The sequence below is a fragment of the Lissotriton helveticus genome, chromosome 2_1, assembly GCF_964261635.1.
Source record: "Lissotriton helveticus chromosome 2_1, aLisHel1.1, whole genome shotgun sequence".
NCBI classification, from domain to species: domain Eukaryota; kingdom Metazoa; phylum Chordata; class Amphibia; order Caudata; family Salamandridae; genus Lissotriton; species Lissotriton helveticus.
This window is the reverse complement of record NC_136059.1, coordinates 355644334-355660007: the sequence shown is the minus strand read 5'-3', so window position 1 is coordinate 355660007 and position 15674 is coordinate 355644334. Positions and strand designations below refer to the sequence as shown.

The following is a 15674-nucleotide window of genomic DNA, read 5'->3' as shown; positions in this document are numbered from 1 at the left end:
GCTAGAATAGAAAAATTGCTCCAGGAGGATTCAAAACAGTTTCAATAACAGACTGGACAAACGACAGGGACAAGGCAACGAGCAGCCGGGAATGGTTTGTAAAGTGAATCATCTGCAGTAGATCTCACAGCATATAGTGATGCTGGAAGGTTGCGATGTGGCATTTCGGGGAGACACACAACTCACTCCTCTGTGCCACTTTCTGTTCATCGGGGAGTTGTGGCTGTATTCCAAGCTTGACAGCCCTGGTGGCTGCACAGGCCTGTTCAACCCTGTTCCGAAGTTGTGCTCCCTGAAGCATATGGGCCGCTGAGAGCACAGAGTGACTGGCCGAACGAGCTCTGAGCAGGACACACCTGTGGGAGCGCGGACGTGCCTGGCTGCAGCACCCGCATTCCTCTCACAGCCTACCGGCAGCTGGGGTCTTGGCCACCACTATGTTCTACAGTGCAGTGACCGAGCCCTGGACCCTGGGCTGCCTGTGATTGACACGGCCCTGCTCCTGCAGCACACGGAGAGGAAGGCTGGCAGAGCACTGGGTAAAATACTGTCTGGGTGGCCATGGGCATCCGCAGAAATTTTTCCAGGGGGAGGCTAACCTGGCAAACGAAGGGGAGTGGCTGTTAATCAATAGGGGCGGGGTTAAAATGGCAGACAATCAGGATCGGGTAATGCTCAGGCCAAGCTGAGAAAAAAAAAGTGGTGCATTCTGCATTTGAAACAGGACAACAATGAGAGCACACTTATGAACCCTAATATTTCCCCCCTGGCCCCTGAAAACTCATACATTCACTGATCCCTAAAATTATCCCCCTGGCACCCCATAACCCATTCCCACCCTGAACCCTAAAATTACCCCTGGCACCCCAAAACCCATATGCACCCTGAACCCTAGCATTTCCCCAGGCACCCCAAAAACCATACCCGTTTATATTAGGTTGAGACAACATTGCACTTCATGGTTTGTCAGTATACGCGCAGCTTTAAGCAAATGTGCAGGTCTTTTTTTGGTAACAAAACGGCACCCACCTTTCCAGCTCCTAGAGAAAACACCTGATGCCCGGTCCGGCCAGTCTGGCCTTGATGCACAAGTTACTCACCTTCGGTAATGATATATCTGTAAGAAACAGTAGTTAGTATTAGATTCCTTACCTTAGAATATCCCCAGGCGTCAGTCTGGATCCGGAAACTTTTCCTTAGCAGCACCCCTGCGCGTCGCTAGGCATCGTCTGCGGCTCCATGTCTGTCGACGGCGTCGTTGGCGCCGGGATGACGTCGCCGGAGTACTTAGACGCCGCCCTCGCGCACTGATGTCAGTTCTTATACACAGCTTTTCTGCGCCAGAAACTCAGAGCCATGATAAAAACCAACACTGGTGCCATAAAACTAGGGCCCTGAAAAGGGATGACCTTAACCCTAGATATCGGTTCGCAGAACGGGGAGGATGGGCGGGGCAGTAAGGAATCTAATACTAACTACGGTTTCTTACAGATATATCGTTACCGAAGGTAAGTAACTTGTGCATCTGAAAAAAACAGGGTAGTATTAGATTCCTTACCTTAGAATAGATACCCCAGCAATATCAACCCGGTGGTGGGTCTGCGAACCAATAATCACAGCAGAAAGTCCTGGAGAACGGAACGGCCGAAAAAGCCATCTCTCCGGACTTGGCTGTCCAGGCAGTAGTGTCTTTCGAACGTGTGCAGCGAGGCCACATAGCTGCCTGACAGATGTCCTGCAAGGGGGCTCCACGACCCAGGGCAGTAGTAGCCGCCGTGGCCCGAGCAGAATGGGCATGCAGCCCCCAGGAGGCTCCTTTTTAGCCAGTGAATAACCAGCCTTGATGCACAAAACAACCCATCGAGAAGTGGTCAGTTTGTGCACCGCCCGTCCCTTCTTAGCGCCCACGTAACCAACAAAGAGTTGGTCATCCACCCGGAACTGGCATGTGTGCTCCAGATAGTATTAGAGCGCTCGTTTGGGGTCCAGACGGTGGAGCCTCTCTTCCTCTTTCGAAGGATGCGGAGGCAGAAAGAAGGTGGGCAAGGTGATGGACTGCCCGATGTGGAAGGCTGTGACTACCTTGAGCAGGAAAGAGGGTCGCGTCCGCAACACCACTTTGTCCGGATGGACAGAAAGGAAAGGAGGTTGTGAAGAAAGAGCCTGGAGCTCACTCACTCTCCTGGCAGAGGTGATGGCAACCAGGAATGCAGTCTTAAGAGTGAGAAGACGAAGAGGACAGTTATGAAGTGGCTCGAAGGGAGCGCACATCAGATAAGTCAGAACAAGATTCAAGTCCCACTGAGGCATCACGAAAGGAACAGGGGGAAACATATGAGTGATGCCCTTCAAGAACCTATTTTGAACTGGGGACTTGAAAAGAGAGCTGATCAGGGAGCCTTAAGTAGGCGGAAATGGCAGAGAGGTAGCCCTTAAGAGTGCCCAGAGCAGAGCCCTGCTGGGCAAGAGAAAGAAGAAAGAGGAGAACCTCAGAAAGGGGGGCAGAGAGTCGATCCACAGCCTTTGCTGTGCCCCATGCCACAAATTTGTTCCAACTGCAGGCGTATACCGATTTCATGGAGGGACGCCTGGCGGCCAAGATTCACATTGCAGACTTCAGAAGGCAAGTCAAATGGCCTCAACTGTCGCCGCTCAATCTCCATGCATGGATGTGGAGGATGGACAGTTTCGGGTCGAGGACCGTCCCCTGCTGCTGCGACAGAAGGTTCTCCTGAAGAGGCAGACTAATCGAGGGATCGACTGACATGCTGAGTAGCTCGGGATACCAGTATCTTCGTACCCAGTCCGGAGCCACAAGGATGACTTGGGCCCGGTCACACCTGATCTTCTTCAGCACTCCGGGCAGAAGTGGTATAGGCGGAAAGGCGTACAACAGACCGCAGCTCCACTCGCGACGAAAAGCGTCTCCGAGCAAGTGCCCCTAGGATATTACAACGCGCATTACTGATGACATTGCGCGTTCTCTTCTGTGGCGAATAGATCTAACCAAGGCTCTCCCCACTGCTGAAAGAGGCCTTGAGCCGCATCCGAGTTCAAACACCATTCGTGATCCATCATGCACAGACGGCTGAGTTTGTCCGCCCTGGTGTTCAGGGTACCTGCCAGGTGTTGGTCACGGACTGATGTTCCAGCCATTGCCATTGACGCAGAGCCTCCTGGCATAGGGTCCACGACCCCACCCGCCCTGTTTGTTGCAGTACCACATGGCGGTGGTGTTGTCCGTGAACACCTGCACTATAATCCCCCGGACAGAGGGGAGAAATGCTTTCAGTGCAAGTCGGATCGCTAGCAGCTCCAGAAGGATGATGTGGAGCCGGGACTCCGCCGGAGACCAGAGGCCTCTGATCTCCGCCTCTCCCATGTGGCCCCCCCAGCCCAGGAGGGACGCGTCCGTCACAACTACGTGCTCCGGTTGGGAAAGAGAGGGATCTGCCACTGACCCAATCGCGGTCCGTGAGCCACCACTGCAACTGTTTTAAAGTGCCCTCCGAGATCAAGACATGGTCGCACAAGTTGCCCTGATGCTGGGCCCACAAACTTCAGGTCCCACTGCAGAGCCCGCATCCGCCACCTGGCGTGATGCACCAGAAGGATGCAGGATCCCATCAGCCCCAGAAGCCGCAGCATCAACCTGACCGAGACTCAGGATAAAGGCTGAAAGATCGGAATTAGAGTCTGAATATCCCGAACCCGCTGTTCGGGAGGATAATCCCGAAACTGCGCCGAGTCTAGAACTGCTCCGATGTAGAGGAGCTTCTGAGAGGGGCACATGTGTGACTTCGGCACATTGATGGAGAACCCCAGCAGGTGCAGGAGGTCGGCCGTAGTCTGGAGGTGGCTGACGACTGTCTGGGGCGAGCAAGCCTTAAACAACCAGTCGTCGGGATAGGGGAAGACTGACACCCCTAATCTGCGCAGATGAGCTGCGACCACCGCCATCACTTTCGTGAACACCCGAGGGGCACTGGTAAGGCCGAAGGGGAGCACGGTAAAATGAAAGTGCTCGTGGCCTACCGGGAACCGCAGGTAGCGCCGGTGGGCCGGCAGGACAGCGATGTGAAAATAAGCGTCCTACAAGTCCAAAGCTACCATCCAGTCTCCCGGGTCTAGGGCAGCTAAGACCTGAGCCAGAGTCAGCGTCTTGATCTTCTCCTTCCAGAGGAAGCCGTTGACGTTCCGCAGGTCCAAGATAGGGCGTAGGCCCCCTTTGCCCTTCTTGGGATCCAGAAAGTAGTGGGAATAACAACCACACTCTACTTCCGGCCCAGGAACGCACTCGATGGCCCACTTGGCCAAGAGGGCCGTAACTTCCTCTTGCAGAAGCTGCAAGTAATCCCCCGACACGCGGCGGTATTGCGGTGGCATGGCTGGAGGAGTCGCCTCGAAGGGGAGGGAGGGGTCACCTCAAAGGGGAGGGAGTAGCCCCTTTGGACGATTTGCAGCACCCACTTGTCCGATGTGATGTCGCGCGCCAGTGAAGGAGGAGATGGCGAACCCTGCGCTGTAGGAGAGTGGGGTCTGCAATCCTATGGTCACCCCAGATTTTTGCTTTTTGCTTCACTGATTTACGACTTTCCCTGGCTGTGGACCTGCTAATCAGACCCACATCCTAGCTGTTCTCTCTCTAAATTGACAACCATGTACTTTAGGTGCATTTACCAATTGGTACTGGGCCACCTTATCAGTCCCTGTACAGTATAGCTTAGGTATCCAGGGCATAGGCATACCCAGGGCCTACCAGCGGCTGAAGCATGTATTATGCCACCCCTGGCTGGCCATCTAAAACTGACAACTGGCTGCACGACAGCTGGGGCAAGGTGGTGTAATCACCCTTTGCTATAGATATAGTATACCTATATCTAACCCTAAAATGGACACATATCCTCCTATCAGTCACTCCTATGGCAGGCCTTAACAATCCTGAAGGCAGAGTGCTTGGAATTATGTGAGATGGTGCTCTGGCATGAGCTGAGCCCGTCTGCAGCTTGCGGAACCAAGTCCTAATAGCTGTTCCATGATAACGCTATACCATATACTCTTAAGTGCATCATTGACCTCGCGGTTGAATGCTAACTCTGGTATAACATTATCAAAACATGTCGAGTAAGGTGTCATACGACTTGGAATACTACCCCCTCGCCAATTCTGGCGACGGGGGTAGCATTCCACCCTTCTAGAGAGACACGACATGTATGTAACTGTGAACCCCGGTTAAAACTAACTCGAGCCTTGGCATCACAAAATGGATGCTGCCACCACAGACACTAGTCTGACCTCCTGCTGCTGGGAGTCCTTCCAGCGAGGGAGGCTTGGACAAAGGGTTTCCTGCCTTGGGAGGTGCTAGCACCACCCAAGACAGGATTTTGTGTATTGAGGTAGGGAGGCCTGAAAGGAATGAGACATGCCTGGGGCACACAAGTTGTCCTGTGCATATACCGGTTCAAACCAGTTGCTGGGGCATCCCTGCCCCAGCTCTGGCGGGAAACCGGACAAAGGATAGGGGGTGTAGCCACCCCCCTTCCTGGTCCCACCCAGGGAAGGGACCTAGTCAGTAGTGCAGCCCCCTTTAGCAGGATAAAGGTAGGAGCTGGTCCCATTCCAAATTAGATTAATCCTGAACTACTCTACAAGAAGAAACTCTGGACTTCGACGTTCTGCTCCACAGAAGACTGAAGAAATCTCCCTTGTGGGCAAGGAGTGTCCACCCTGCAACTGCAGGCACCATCAAGCGTCCAGCGGCTTCCCTTTGTCGTCTTCCCTCGAGGATCCAGACTTCAGAGCCCGACGAGACCCGGATTCCCAGACTTCTCCGACCTCAACCTACATCTGCAGCACAGCTGAGATCTGTGGGTGCGACGAGACACGTAGGACCGGCCATCTTGAAAGAACTTGCACTTCGCTTTCCGCACAACTCCCGAGGTAAACTCGACCAAGTGTTTTGGGGACTGAGAAGCCCCAGCCCCGAGCAGCCCCTGCACCGAAGATCAGCCCTCCAGCATCCACCAGATCTGCGTGGAGCCCTTCTGCTTGTTTGCAGCTCGACGGGTTGTCTGGTCACTTGCCGGCTGGCTAGTGGCCTCCTAGACGAGGAATCTTGAAATCTTCACTGCTGGTCTAGTTGCTCCAGACTAGCCCTTGCTCCCTTCCAAAAGAGGGGCACCCCGGACTCTCCTAGTCCGCACCAGACGCTTTCTCCACTCACCGCGTGGGTTGCCTTTGCAAAGGCCTGTTGACGCCGATTCCGGATCCAACACCGCCGACAGCAAGAGCCTGCGTGGGACAGCTCGTGCCTCCATCCTGGTCGTCGAAGACACCTGGTCCACGTGGCTGCAGAGTCAAGCGTCCACTCTTCACCTGATCGCGACGACGACATCTGGTTCCTTCCTGGTTCCACTCCAGTCACTGGCTAGTGACTTTGAACATTGTCCCCTCTGCTTTCAGGTCTTCAGCTCTACGGATCCACCCTTGGATCCCACCGGACACCTTCCTCCTGGTCGCCTGCAGCATCTTTTCTTTCAGGCTCCATGGACTTCAACGCGACAACCCGACACACTTTGACACCTATGCACCCGCAGCCCGTGGGTGAGTTAACGAGAGCATTTCGGTGCTCAAGGGTAGTTTAACTGTCCTAGTGTCCAGTTCCACAGTCGTTTTAGTCCTACCTAGTCGGGATTGTCCGTACTTACCTTTAACTTTAACTGTACTGTTCATAGACGTTGTTACGCATCCCGCGTGTGAGTTCACACTCTGCACCTGCGTCCCGTGGGCCTCCTGTTACTCACCTAAGGTTAGGATAGCGTAGTCCCAGCGGTCCTGCAGCCTCTGGACAGCTCCATTTCTTCTAGTGACTCTCACATTCTATTTACTTAGTATATGGTTTGCCGTGCCCCTAGGGCACCATTGTAATTTTGTGCAACTTGTCGTATTTTTCTTAAGAGATTGTCATGTGCTTAGCCCTCTGACCTCAAAGAGTTCAGAGGTGTTTGTTATTGATAAATATACTGTTTATTTTCATAACAACCAGTGTGGTGTCCTTTCATCTGGTATTCAAGGGGTTATATTGTGGTAAAACAGCTGGCTTCACATGCCAAAAGAGTTTAGCCGAAGACTGCTTTGTCCATGCTACCATTAGGATAGCTGGTCTATAAGGTTGACTTACAACCAATCACCATAAGGGTTGTTTGGACTGATACAAGGTGATCACTAGAACTAGTGGGCATCATATCAGGCCAACTTCTCACATGCGCCCCCACTGGCGTTAAATGGGCCTGAAAGCTCTGACTAGGAGGGCTTTGAGGCGGATGCTGCGGGGGTGGATGTGGACTGGCCTCGCCGTTGTCCCCTGGCACCGCCACGGCGGTTACCACGTCCGCCACCACGCTGGATGTTAGTCTGCAGCCCGTGGCTGGCAGGACGTGGGGGGATGCCCCTTCCTTGGCCACGAAAGGAGCGAAAGCCAGCAGTTTGCTGGCGCGGGCCGCCAGGCCCAAGTACTTGGCTGTAGCCCTGGAGTCCTTAAAGCGCACGGTCTGCCTTGTTGCCAAAGAGGCAACGGCCATCAAACAGCATGTCCATAAGGGTGTTCTGGACATCAGCCGAAAAATTAGCGGACCTCAGCCAGGCGTGGTGGCGAACCGCCACCGTCGTTGCAATCGCCCTGCCTAGCGAGTCCGTGGTATCCAGCCCACATCGATTAGAACACCGTGCCGCTTCTCGCCCCTCCGCAAGGGCTTGGATGAGTTGAACCCAGGCCTCCTCCGGGCATTGTGGCAGAACGTCCGCGCCCATGTCCCACAGAGAGTGGGTATAACAGCCCAAAAGGCAAGCCGTGTTGACCGACCGCAACACCAAACTAAGTGAGGAGAATATCTTTTTTCCGTACTGTTCATACCTTTTGGATTCCCGATCAAGGTGAGCTGTCGGGAATGTGGTCTGCGAATTGGAGGCCTGGATAACCAGGCTCTCGGGGGTGGGGTGGGTAGACAGGAAACAAGGGTCGCCCGGGGCCTGGCGGTGGCGTCTGGCCACATTCCTATCTACAGGGGGACCTGTAGCGGGCCCGGACCAAGTGCCCAACAGAACGTTAGTTAAGGCCTCATTGAACGGCAGTAGAGGCTCCGAAGAGCTTGCCTGCGGTTTGAGGACCTCAGTGAGGAAGTTAGTCCTCACGGCTGTGACGGGGAGCTCAGGAGACAAGGCCTTGGCTGCCCTCGTCAACACTACACTGTAGGGAGCCCCCTCCTCCGTAGCCACGGTAGGAGGGGAGACAAATCCAGTGTCGGGCGAAGTGTCCAAACCACTGGCCTCCTCTAGTTCACCTGCCCAGTCCTGAAAAGACTGGCACTCCCGTGCCAGAGGGTCCTCAGACCCCTCCCAATCCGCCTCGTCCTCCATCTCCTGGCACTCAGGTTCAAATGATGGGGCCGGATCATAGAAGTAATGCTCTTCTCTCAGCGCCGAATGCGGCGTCGATCGACGGAACCCGATCGAGGAGGGGGGGGGGGGGAGAGAGAATCGGGGACAACGTCCGGGGACGGCGTCGGGGGCGACACCCTAGGAGCCGACGCCAGCGGAGGGGTCGTTAGGTCGATCAGCGGCTACCCGGATCTGACGGGGCCTTGCGGCGTCGGGACCGAAGTCGCCGACGGCACCGGGGCCGAAGCACCCGACGGCGCCGGGGCCGAAGCACCCAGCCCGCTTGGGTTCCCAGTCGGGACCGTGGGGCCCGAAGGCACAGCGGAACCCAACGGAGGAATGAGTGACCTCATGGCCATGAGGAAGGCATCGATCTCCTCCGGCGTCGCGTTCTGCCCAGGGACCGGTCGGGTATGGAGCAGGCCGCGACAGCTCAGGCGGAAACAGCATGGGCGGTGTCACCCGAACTCCCGGCGGCGTCACGCGAGCTTCGGGGGAGTCAGAAGAGCGGTGTCGCTTCTTCGACTTCTTGTGCCTCTTACCTGAGGACTTGGAGCCCGACAAGTGGTGTTGACTCGCCGAGGTGTGATGAGTCCGGCCCCGCGACCGGTCCCTCGACCTCCTCCTGGGCCGGGACCTTGAGCGGCGCGGGGCCGACTGCCGGAGCTCGAGGCACTTACGGGACTGCTCCCGCCTAGCTTTCGCCGTCAAGGCCCGGCAGTCGGGGCACGACTGGTCATCGTGGTCGGCCCCTAAGCAATACAGGCACCGGCGATGGGGGTCGGTAACCGACATCAGTTGGTTGCAGTCAGCACAGGGTTTGAACCCGGGAATCCCTACAGGCACTGATGGAGACGTTCGACTCGAAAAACAAGGAAAAAGTTTAGTAAAAAAAATGACTAAAGGGAACCACTTTTTCCGGATCGGCGCTTGCTGGCGCGGAAAAAAGAATAACTGACGTCAGCGTGCGAGGGTGGCATCTAAGTATTCCGACGACGTCATTCTGGTGCCAAAGACGCAGACTACGGACGCGGAGCCGCAGATGACGCCTAGCGACGCGCAGGGGTACTGCTACGCAAACGTTTTCGGATCCAGCCTGGGGATATTCTTGGGTAAGGAATCCAATACTAACCTGTTTCTTACAGATACCACCCTCCAATGGCACCCCTTATCTTCACATAGACTCTCTCTCATGTGTATTTAATTTCTTCTATAGTGCTACTCATCCCAAGTATGTGGGGCAGAGTTTTGGAGTGCGTTACAACACGCACATATTATAAAGAGACAATGATTCCTATAGAGGGGGAAAATCAATGTATAGGAAATGTTGCTTACGATTATGGGCTTACAATGTGTAATCATTCTTTCATCCATCATTCAGTCTTTCACCATTCATTCTGTCCTCCTTCTGTGTGCCCAACAATGTCCATTTTCATCCATTTACAAACCTATCCATCACGTTTCCTTCCATCCATCATTTCACTTATCTATCCCTCAATCCACCCTTTCACTCATCCATCCATCTAACCTTTCACCCTATCCATCCATACACTCATCCATCCAGCCATTCACCCGTTCAGTCATCCATTTACCCATCCCCCTTTCTCTTTCAATTCCCCTTTCACTTAGCCATCCTTCCTTCCATCCATCCACCCATCCATCTGCTCATACACTCATGAATCCATCCATTGAACCTATCATTGATCCATCCTTTCACTCATCCATCCACCCTTTCACTCCTTCACTCATTGATCCATCCTTTTGTCCATCTACCTGCCCTTTCACTCACTCATCCAGCCTTACATCCACCCTTTCAGTCATCCGTCCATCCATTCACCCTTTCACTTATCAATTCATCAATCCACCCTTTCACTTACCAATCCATCAATCATTTCACTCATCCATCCACCCATTCACTCGCCTGTCATCCACCCTTTCAAGCATCCATCCATCATTTCACTCATCTATCCACCCATCCATCCACCCATCCTTTCACTTACTTACTCACCTTTTCACATTATTATGAGACCTATCAAGAACTCCACCCTTGCTGTAGTTCCTAAAGCAAGGGGTGGGGTGGAGCAGGGTTCACTATGCCCCTGCACATAGGCAATCTGAAGAAGTGGAAGGCATGAGTCATGCATGATGCACAGTGCCTTGACGTGGGGCGACTGACATGGTGTTGTTTCCAGAGCATTAAGTGGGATGAAAAAAACTAGGGGGGTCTCTCCAAAAGGGTGTTTGATGTAATAAAAAGTGTGGCTTAAAACACATAAGCTAAAAATCTGTGCTTAATATAATGTGCCGCCCGACGGGTATTTTTGTTGCTTCTGTCATTGCATCCAGATATATAATACAAGTAAAGTTACACTTGGAACAAGTAACGTTATACCTACAACAAGCCAGAACTATTGGCTTTGTCTATGGTTGTTAGTTGCATAAAATAAAAAAAAGCAGCAACCATGGCTGCTATACTATAACTATAATCCTTTCAACTTCTTTCACTGCCTTCCTTTGGCTAACTGTATTCTCACCTAGCAGCAGCATGGGCGTTTTTGCACTTCCATGTGACAGAATGCCTTGCCCTGGACTAAGGCTGTAGGAGGCCACCACATGCTGTGCCAGCCCAGACTGACCCATTGTCATTCTGTACGTGGCAATCAGCCCCACACAGAATGATAATGGGCGGGGTGGGGCTGCTCTTGTGCACAGGGAGTGTGAGGTGGCCCCATCAGGGAGCTGAGGCCTTTTGCAGGGAACAGCTCTGTTCCCTGCAATGCCTAAAATTAAGGCGGACGGTTGGATGATGTCCTGCCTGAGGATGAGCCCCGGCGTCAGGCCTCCCTCCGGGTTGCATTTGTGCACTTAGGCGTGCGCAGGAGGGGGCAAAGAGGGGCGCTCGGCAAGCGCCCCTCTCCTTGCCCCCCCCCTACCCTAGTCCAAGGCTACAGTAATCTATCAGTGGCCAGTGTGTGTCTGAGGGAAGTGCGCAGCAAACGCAATGCTGCGGTACCATGGTTAGTTATGCAGCATTTGTTTTTGGCTCTCCCTGTCATAACAGGCTGGGGTCGGTCTTAGGTCCTGCCTGCGTCCATGCATACATGTAGGTTGTGCATGTGACACCCTTCCCCACGCCTTACCTCCCAGGTGGGCAGCCGCTGTTGGTCGGCACTCGGCATACACTATTCTATCACTTTTACAGAGCGCGCTGTATTGGTTTTTTGTGGCATAAAAATAAAGCAGGATGCTAAGTGAAAGAACAGTGTATATCAACTTCGTTAACAAAAGTGAACCGATATTTGAGGCGCCATTCTTTGTAGCGCCAGCTAAATGAGAATTATTAAAAGTAGATCCCTCTGGAAAAAAAATCGTTTTTTTCATTCAGAGGAAACTACTTTTAATACAACACCCACTTACCTGGCGCTTCAAAGGATATCGCACAATATAGTAGCAAGGACGATCATCACAGCGCTAAATGCCTAGGCTGGACTTAGTTAATCCTCTTAAGCGAACAACGTTTAAACACTCACCAGCCGGTCCTTCTCAGCACCAAACACAATGACTCTCTTTGCTTCAGGCTCGACTCCACTCCACTCATGCGTGCTGCGAGCATGTAAGTAATGAGCTCACCTCCCTCAGACCCTGTCCCACCCCGTAACTCCAGAGCCAATCTAATGCTGCTCCTTTTGCGGTTTGTTAGGAAACAGTACTCCATTGAGCCTTCTATACTTCTGGGGAATTTCTGGACTCTGTGCACGGTTAACTACCTAATGGCATGTGGCTCACTGGTTAGAGGCGGCAGACCTGTAAGCAGAGAACTACCCGGGACCAGGGTTCAATTCCCGACGCGGCAGGGTCGTGGACCAGGTTCAAAACGGACTCGATAATTCTCGCCTCGGTGCCTACTCTAACCAGGGAACACACTCGGCAACTCTGGGCATTAAGCTTGCCTCATCTCTACAACAGCCCCCCACAGACGCCGGGGATGCCTGGTTTCACCTTGGAGATACCCAGAAAGGCACCATCTCACGGGGAAAACCAGGACGGGTTCCCCAGTGGTCTTCAGCGCCAGGATACTCCATGGAGTCGCAGTGCGCTTTACAAGTACACCCACATTTACATTTGGATTGGAGCCTTCGGGGCTGGGGCAGCAATCCCCTGGGCTCCTACCTTGCGGAGGTAGGCACGGGTTCAAGTGCAGGTCTGGCTGGTCAGAACAAGACACCCGTCCAACCGCACTTAACCCCAAGGAGGCCAAGCACCTGCTAATCATCAAGCAGGCTCGGAGCGTTGGTACAGACACGTAAACCTTAGCAAATTCTTAAAGGACACTTACACATGTCCTTGACATTTTGAAGGTGAAATGCTCCCAAGTATAAACATGGCTATACATACATAATAGGAGGAGCTGGTAGGGACCTCCATCCAACGCACCCCCCCTCCCACCCCTCATCTGGGAACAAGTAAAAAGGCCTGTCTTTCCACTACAATTACGTTGAACCCACTTTCACATAACAGTCTGGGTATATGGACTTTAGCTAACTTCTAAAGGCAGGGTGCACTTTGGGTGTGCGAAGCCAGCTATCTTAGAAAAGAGGAGTGGATTACAGGATACTTACTAGGCTGTCTAATTTACCAAAAATACACAGGGCTACAAAGAAAAATTATATAAGTGCGACAGCACTGCTTCACAAAGCCATACCGAGGACTTTTGTTCCAACATTTGACATTTACTGTTGGTTGGAAATTGAAGTATTTTACAGCATATAAATGTAAGCAAATGTGTTTTTGAAAGCCAGTTTGATACGTGCAGGGCATTAAAGTACACATAGTGGATGGTCTCTATAAAACACACATCATAAGGTATTCCGTTACGATATGTCTCTAGTTTAATCCTCAGGCCTAGGCTGGCTAAAGATCTCTAGATGCTGGGCATTCTAGGTTGAAAAATGTTAGGCTTCTGTGAGAATGAGCCGAAGAGACGCACTTGACATGGTCTCATCTTCTGCCTGTTCTTCTCCTATGCACAATGTCAATCCACCCATCTGGGTTACTGTTCACTGAGAGGTATGTGGCAGTGCACGAAGGTAAGAAATTTGCTATCACTGTTTGTGTGTAGTACAAACGAACTTCATGCACAGTGGCAGATTGCTTCACAAACAGGACAGAAACAGTCCAGATTACACATGAGACACTAGTAGAAGAAAAATTACTAATGTGAGAGTCAATAAAGAATACATTTATCTAGAACTCCCACAACATTGTATATGTACATTAACCTTTGTGGGAGGTATGAATGAATGTCTTAAAGTTGTAGTGATCTTGCGAACTATGCAGACCTTTTCCATACAACGTTATGCTTTACATATTAGCCCCACCACAATGGCAGGGCGATTCAGTGTTTAATTTGATCAATAATAATCTATTATCACTATTTTAAAATCAAGCCACATACTCTATCAAATAATATTTTAACAAACCATCATACCTGCAATATAGTGGTGTCCGTCAGGAGCTGGATCTCTAGCAATTCCGACAAGCTGATAACAACATCACATACTTTGTTATAAAGCATGATAATAACTCTTTGCTTGTGGGTTGAACCTTTCGCTCGCTTCGCTTTTGAACTTAACAGGCCACCTAGAAAAAAGAACAAATTATCATCTAACAATGCAAAATGTCATGGCAATTAGAATATACCTAGACAAAAATCAGCATTACATTAATGCTGGGTAAAAAAAACTATTCATCTCTAGGAAAAGATTAATCACTATTTCTAGTATTGTGCATTCCCCCAGTAAACTTCTGAACCATGAAAAAACACAGCAGGCGGTTGATTTTTCCACTTTCCTGTTTGAAATCAGAGCTGAGTTTCCACTAAGACAACAAGGGGCATCCAAAATGTGGCACCATTCTAAGAACAGTTGATATAGGATACTTTATTCTAGGCTATACAGTTGTCGGCAAGGAGAACCAATAGTAAATAACCAGGAAGTTGCCTTCTTAACGGTAATTCTATGGAGAGAGTATTTACTAGACCACCTTAGTTCAGGGTACCATCAGTCTGCAAAACTATGGCCTCTACCATTTGTGGAGGCTGTATGCAGTAAGAGGGATTTGCTCTCCATGTGCTTAGTGAATGATACGAGTCCACTTAAATTTGGCAAAGGCGGTTATATAGGTCGTCTTTGTCCAGGGAGCATATGACAGCCTAAAGATAATACTGCACATGGCCACCATCTTTAAAACCGGTTATAATTTCTAGGTGGGTGAAAGATGAGCTGCCAGCCCATTTACTGCTGTAAACGTTAGCCCCAAGAACTTGAAACCACCATGTGCTGGTTAATTTTTATTAATTGTGTTTGTTTTTAATAAGTAAAGATTAACGTTGGTACATCACAAGGAATGGTCGAGGTTCACGTGATTCTAGAAGACAACCTTCAAAATGAAAAGTTAATCATCTTTAATCTCAGTTCTCAGGGGAAATTATAAATCATAAGTATAGACTTGACCCACTGAAGTGCAGGATTACGGAGCCCATTTTAAGCAAACAGATTTTTGACAGACTACTGAAATGGTGTTTTTTTTATCATTTGGTTTTTAAAAAAAAAATAGAAGTCTATTAAAAGTATTGGGAAATTCAACCGGTCTGGCATGGCTAGCCTGACTTTTAATTTTACATACGGTAGGAAGCTGGCTGTCTATATGGTATGCCATTAGGTAGTTAACCGTGCACAGAGTCCAGAAATTCCCCAGAAGTATAGAAGGCTCAATGTATACCCAAAGTGCTCTATTAGTGGTAGTGTGGGCGATCAGCCTTAGGCCTAACAGAGGAGTGTAAGACATTTATTGCACAACACTGACCAATAAAGGGGACACAACTCAAAAAGGAGATCCACATCAATTAAATAAAAATAAGCTTTGTTTGAGTTTTGTTTGAAGACCAAGATCTTTGAAATAAGGTATGCTTCGCAGGAAAAATGCTTAAGACGACATTTAGTGCAATGTTTGAACAGTTCAATGTTATCCTATGGACAAAAACAATAATGACGTTAAATAGGTAAGTATCTGACTTACAGTTCTAGTCTTCGGGACCAAAGGTCAGAAAGGGGCAAGTGAGTACCAAAACTGCACCACCAGGGGCACAGGGGTGGTCCTGTGCAGAGGTCAGAAACTAAGTTCAGCCCAATACGTTTCAATGGAGACTGGGGGTGCTAGAAGCCACATTGCTTGCAGGT

General features: G+C 50.9%; 1 protein-coding gene across 14 annotated transcripts in view; it reads right to left on the bottom strand.

Annotated features, from left to right (window-relative positions):
* The window catches only part of NIPBL (NIPBL cohesin loading factor), a 1942504-nt gene that overhangs the window by 1078114 nt on the left and 848716 nt on the right, over window positions 1-15674 (bottom strand). For all 14 annotated transcript variants that reach the window (XM_078674965.1, XM_078674957.1, XM_078674966.1 and 11 more), the window contains one exon: window positions 13925-14076. In XM_078674965.1, coding sequence (XP_078531091.1) covers window positions 13925-14076 — 152 coding nt within the window. The remainder of the gene's footprint in view (window positions 1-13924; window positions 14077-15674) is intronic.